The sequence below is a fragment of the Quercus robur genome, chromosome 3 (genome assembly GCF_932294415.1).
Source record: "Quercus robur chromosome 3, dhQueRobu3.1, whole genome shotgun sequence".
Lineage (NCBI taxonomy): Eukaryota > Viridiplantae > Streptophyta > Magnoliopsida > Fagales > Fagaceae > Quercus > Quercus robur.
In genome coordinates this window covers 17,561,292-17,567,305 of record NC_065536.1, presented here as the reverse complement: position 1 = coordinate 17,567,305, position 6,014 = coordinate 17,561,292, and the positions used below count along the sequence as shown (strand labels likewise).

General features: G+C 32.5%; 1 protein-coding gene across 1 annotated transcript; it reads right to left on the bottom strand.

Moving 5' to 3' along the window:
* Positions 1–2,008: 2,008 nt before the first annotated feature.
* On the bottom strand, positions 2,009–5,069 carry LOC126717314 (F-box/kelch-repeat protein At3g23880-like). The gene is made up of 2 exons (XM_050418906.1): positions 4,939–5,069; positions 2,009–3,364 (listed from the first exon to the last, which is right to left on the bottom strand). The coding sequence occupies exon 2, from the start codon at positions 3,317–3,319 to the stop codon at positions 2,222–2,224; it is 1,098 nt and encodes a 365-aa protein (XP_050274863.1). The 5' UTR covers positions 3,320–3,364; positions 4,939–5,069; the 3' UTR covers positions 2,009–2,221.
* Positions 5,070–6,014: the final 945 nt, after the last annotated feature.

Below are 6,014 nucleotides of genomic sequence, written 5' to 3'. Positions count from 1 at the left end.
TGAATGCTCAAACAGTGATTAGCTCTAGTACACTGGAACCGATATGATGTGGACACATGTCTATATTGTGTTGGTTCCAGTGTACTGCAGCACCAGAGCTAGCCCATGTGCACAAAGGAATGACCCCACCTATTGGGATAGAAGACATTCCTGAGTTGCATTTGATGAGTGATTCTCTTAGGAGACATATATATGGCCCACATTATATATTTAAATTTATTTTATATAATAATAAGAAGAAGAAGAAGAATGATGGATAAATACTCATATTTTAGAAATCTATCCATGAAAATCACTTATAAAGCATAAACTCTTTTGGCAAAAAGACGTTATTTGGTAAACTAACACTTTGAAGTAACTCTCAATTGATTAAACACTTTAAAGTATTTCTCAATTAAACTCCTAGATGAAAGGAGTGTTAAGAGAACAAAAATTAAATAGTCCATGTTCTCCATTTGAGAGTTATATGCGGTATAGACCATGTCGTAGTACTCTTTCATAAATATAATTTATAGTGAGGTTTTTTCTACAAATTATTTGAACAACAATGGAATAATGTATGTTTATGTTTTCTTTTGCTATTCTATACTTTTAACAATGAAATAAGGTTTTATAATTTTTAAGAGTTTTGTAACTCAATTAGCACCTTATAAATTTTCAAATAGAAATGTCCAAATTCAAATTCCTAAGTACCCCTAATTATCTAATTATTATAATAAAAACAAATTATAAAAGGTGCTCTCATGATATGCAGTATTATGGTTCTAAATAAGCAATCCAAGTTATAAAATTAAACTCTGACCAATTCACAAAGGTCAGCTCTGTGTTTCCTTTTACGATGGCCATGTAACTGGGGAAGATCTACAACTAAGCTGGGTGGGGGTGGCGGAAGGGGGAGGCATGACCCTTTCAAAAGTTTTAAAAATTTTATGTATAATTATTAAAAACTTTAAATTTTTAGTTACAAAAATAGAATGCCTCCCTTTCCCCTAAAATATTTAAGTTAGTCCAATTATACTCTTAGAAAACATTAGAATTTATCAATTAGTCTAGTAGTTATAGAGACAAGGTAATTTTTGTTTTTTCAAATCCGATTTTGTACATATTTAATATCAAACTAGAAAATGTTTGTATACTCATTAAAATTTAAAAGATGATAAGGTCCCCTAAAAAATTATCTAGCAAATATACATGTCAAAGTTGATAGTTTTGTATACAATATAATTATAAATTATAACCTACTCTAATATCAAAATATTAAGATTTATATATGTGTATATATGTGCGTTTACACACGTGTGTGATGGTTTGTCATGACAAAAGACTAACATATAATTAGTAACACAACTCCCCCCCCCCCCCCCCCCCTCCCTCCCAAACAAAAAATCCAAGCTCTGCCCAGTCCGGTTGTAATTAGTATGGTGCTGCTTATATGTCTCGATGAATCCATACATTAAGTGTATAATCATATAGACACCTAACGAATTTCACAGAATTTTTTTGATCTTGTAATTGCATCCTTTAACTTTGAACCTACTGCCTCCTTTGGCAGAAAAAGAAAATGCAACATACAAAGAAATTGGTGCCACTCCTTAGCAAACGATGACAATTATAAGGTAAAAACAGAGAAATCTGTGTATTACCTAAATGTTGAATTACCTAATATTATACAATAATCATATTATAGACAAAGTCTTGTTACCATGGCTGAGGATTAATAAATGACTTTTGGCCTTCAAACAAACAGGTGGAGATTTACCAAGGAAGCGTTTTAAATTATAGACAAAGTCTTTTCCTGACAATATTTTACATCGAAACAACCCTGAAAATATTTTACGTCGAAACAAACCAAACAGACTGTACAAAAAAATCAAAGGAAAAATTATTTGTTAAGCGTCAAAACAGTACACAATAGATAGCCAATGTTAATAATTAGGATCAACAGGCAATTAATAATAATCCAAAACATTACAGCAAGGCCAGTAACCTTCTTGGAAATTCTTGAAAGTTGAAACCTTCAATATAACACTTTTTTTAATTACTTTTATTAGAATTTCATAAATAAAAAATTCAGAACCAATCCAAAACTAATAAGCGTAAAAACAAAAACAAAAAATACCATATCAAAAGCACACACAATACAGGGCCATCAGGCTATGCACTCACCTCAATGGCCTGAAATATTCTCCATAGCCATATTATGAACTGTTTTGTACTTTTGTTACTCAACAACATTCCCCTCGTTTAAAAAAACTAGCGTCTCTGTGTAACTAACAGCGAAAGAGTGACTAAGGTCACTGATCTCATATTTTGCAATATTCCTTACTTCTTGTGTTTTGCGGTCGTACACTACCAGCCAACCATCGCTATATTGAAAAAGAACCAACCCATCCTCCCTAAATTCCAACATTCTATCAAAATCGGGATGGGGGCTGATCTTGAATTTCTTTGTCCAAGTCCTTTCAACACCAGTTTCACTCATAACCCATACATCATACCAGCTGATATCCACATCAAAATATTGTACAATCAAGGATACAGAATCATTGATAATAGCAATTGCATTGGTTGAGAAAGGATCTTCAATTATGGGAGGAAGCGGCGTTTCTTGAAAAACCTCATTACTCATGTCAAACGAAATCATGAACCTGCTTGCCTTCCAATGATAAAATCCATTTAGGTATGATGGAAACTTGGCAAATTCAAAGCCATAAAGTTGGTTAACAGATCCATCAATTACCCTCCAAGAATCAGTACTAAGGTTGTATACCTCAAATTGGAGTGGCTTGCGCTGCCAAAAGTCCACAATCCTCACCACCTTCAAATCATTCTTCTTGGGATCAATTCCAAAGCCAAAATTGAAGGTTACATAAGGGGAGCTATATTGTGGACGTTGCTTTATTATGGGAAGCACCTTTGACTCTCTTGTGGCAGGGTTCCACAAGACTATTTCCTCACCATAGTAACGCTCCGAGGAAATACCATACAGAAAAAATATTCCATTGCATGGACCATCAATTACTAGCATGTCAATCTCCTCTGGGAAGAATGGCGATATATCAATATTGCTGGAAACCTCTAGAGTATCATCAGAGAGCAATGAGACACATGTGTGTCTCTGGCGAAACAAATACTTAAAGACAACACCACACCCTTGATTGTTAGAAGTGGCCCATTTGTGGTGCTGGGTGATAAAAGAATGGTTTCTTATAAGAGCATGCCAGGATTTGCATACGCACTTGAATCGCATCAAGGATTTCACTGGCAACGATGATAGGATTTCCACTACCAAATCTTCTGGGAGGTCACAACTCAACATTTTCTTGGCTTTTTCTTTTTTTCCTTCATCAGTGCTCAACAATTTCTGTATTCAAACATTAGATGTCAAAGAAGAGAACTTGATATACTCTCCAAAATTCTACAAAGCTCCACAAAATATGCTTTTCGAGGAACCAAAAATAATCTTAATTTTAGAGTTCATAATGAATTTCCGTGCTTGACCTAAATTGCTCCATGTAGACCATTGCTTGAGTTTCATAATTGGCTATGCTAAATTTTATAGTAATAGCTCAAATTTTTTAGATATATGAATTATTACATTGTAAATCTAAGAACTTCATAGAACAAACAAACCAGCAAAGAGATAAATAAAATAAATAAACAAATGCAGACCTCTAACACTTTAGTAGCTATGGAAACAGAGTATCTACCGAAGCCCTAAACCAAAAGGAGCAAATGATTGTATATTTATATGAATCACAATCATAGCTTTCAAAGATTTCCAATCACGCACAGCATCATCAAAATCTAAGAAATCATAATCAAGCATTATCAAAATTATGTATGTTTCACTGAAGAATTAAAAATTTTCACCCATATAAATTGGGGAACTGAACTCGAGTAATCCAAAATCAAAAAAGAAAGCCTTCAGGCAGTGACAACAATGGGTACCTAATCTAGCAAGTTAGTATTCAAAATGGACTATAATAAAACTTATAACAGATAATTTAATTTTAAATAGTGGAAAACATCCTTACTAGCTTCTTTTACATGCACATTGCCAAAGGATTTGCCGCATTTATTATGGATCAATTGATCACAATGTACATATTGTTTGTAAAACAATTAAAAAAAAAAAAAAAAAAAAAAAAAAAAAAAAAAAAAACAACAACAACAACAACAACAACAAAAAATAGTAAAGCACTAATATTTCCATACCCTATTCTTCTTCTTTATTTTGGGTCAGGTTGGATTGATGAGAGTTAGATTTTGGGATGTAAGTTTAGAGAATTGTGTTGTTTGGTTAGATTAATGTGACTAGGCTTGCAATTAAGTAAAATAAAATATATGTTTTTATATGAAAACATTGGCATAGAGAGTGAAAATGAGGAAATATATGGTTTGAGGTTTTGATAGAATTTTCCTCTTTAGAAAGTTTAAATTCCATTCTTGGAGAAGGGCTGCAACATTAGGAGTCGAACCCAGTTAAGAAAAGTATTGTAGGCTTTAAAAAAGCTTTGACTCTTTAGAATGTTTCCAGTGCATGATAAAGTAGTGGTTTCCCATTTTCATTGAATAAAACTTGATTCTTTTTTGTTTTCACTGGGTTTTGTTCCTAATACGAAAATCATACCCTATGCTTTTACTAAGTAAAAGGGTACTCCTGTATATAATTTTTCAGAATTTCAACTCACAATACCAATGTTTCTCATAGTATATAACTTCTTTCTTTCTTTCTTTCTTTTTTCACTCGGTTTTGTTCCTAGTACAAAAATCATACCCTATGCTTCTACTAAACAAAGACTACTCCTATATGTTTCCACAATTTCAACTCCCAATACCAATGTTTCTCAAAGCAAGTTCTGAAGACACAAACAAACAAACAATCAAAATTTCACAGGAAAACCCACATGAAGATCGGGGAATAAAAGCACTCACCTGGCAGCAGCTTCTGATTATGCGACTTTCTGCGAAGGTGAAGTCTGAAGAAAGAAAGAGCAATGGAAATAGATTTCTTGTATCAATAAATAAATAAAATCAGTGGGTTTTTTATTTCCAACAGGACAGTGAATGAGTTGACGGGAAGAGCAGGAGCCTATTTATTATTTTTGTTATAAATACGATGGTGAAGTAAACAACAATCGGTAAAGTTCAGATACAAAATTTGTAGCTAAATTTTATTCTTAATATAATAATAATAACTCTAATAAAGAAATAACAGCTTTTACGTCTTTTATTCTTATGGAAACCTTTTTGGAGTTAAACTTCATTCTTAATATAATAAAAATAACCCTAACAAAGAAATGACAGATTTTGTTTCTATGTAAACCTTATTTGAAGATAGGTTTCTTTTTTTTTTTTGGTAGTATTGGAAAATAAAATGGGTAAAAAGAAAATGACCTCTTTAACTTTCTTTATTTAACTTGGTATAAGATAAAATTGTTTTCCTCTATCTCACGTCAAGTTAAATAAGGGAAGTTGATACATAATTTTCCAACTTGAGAGTTTGTTTAGACCCCTTTAAAAGATTGTTTAACCTAATTTATTTATCAAGTGATTATTTAGATTAATTATCAGATCTAGGTTAAATACAAATAAATTATATAATGCAAAAATGCGAAAAAGTAAATAACATCACGATATGATTACTCTAGAAAACCAATGAAATTAACCGTTTCAAGGTAAAAACCTAAGGAGAATTTGACCTAGCTATCCTCAAGGTAAACCAAATCCACTATAAGAGAATTGAAGTTTTTACAAAAGATTTAACCCTAAATCTAATGCTACCTCATGTAGTAACTTACTGACACGACCACGTGCAAGCTTCGAATTCACGGACTCCTTCTCTTCTTGGATTTACAGCAACACAAGCACCCTTGCTCATAACTTTGAGACTCCACTCAAAGGTTTCAGATCACCTTCACTTGTTGATCTTGATGCAGCAACTAGTTCTACCTACGCTTGATTGTAGTTTTGACTCCGGTAGATTCTTGTGTAGTTAGAAGGTACAGAAC

Bases quoted from the DNA above. Each gene is read 5' to 3' on its own strand.
- LOC126717314 (XM_050418906.1), bottom strand. From the start codon at position 3,319: ATGTTGAGTTGTGACCTCCCAGAAGATTTGGTAGTGGAAATCCTATCA.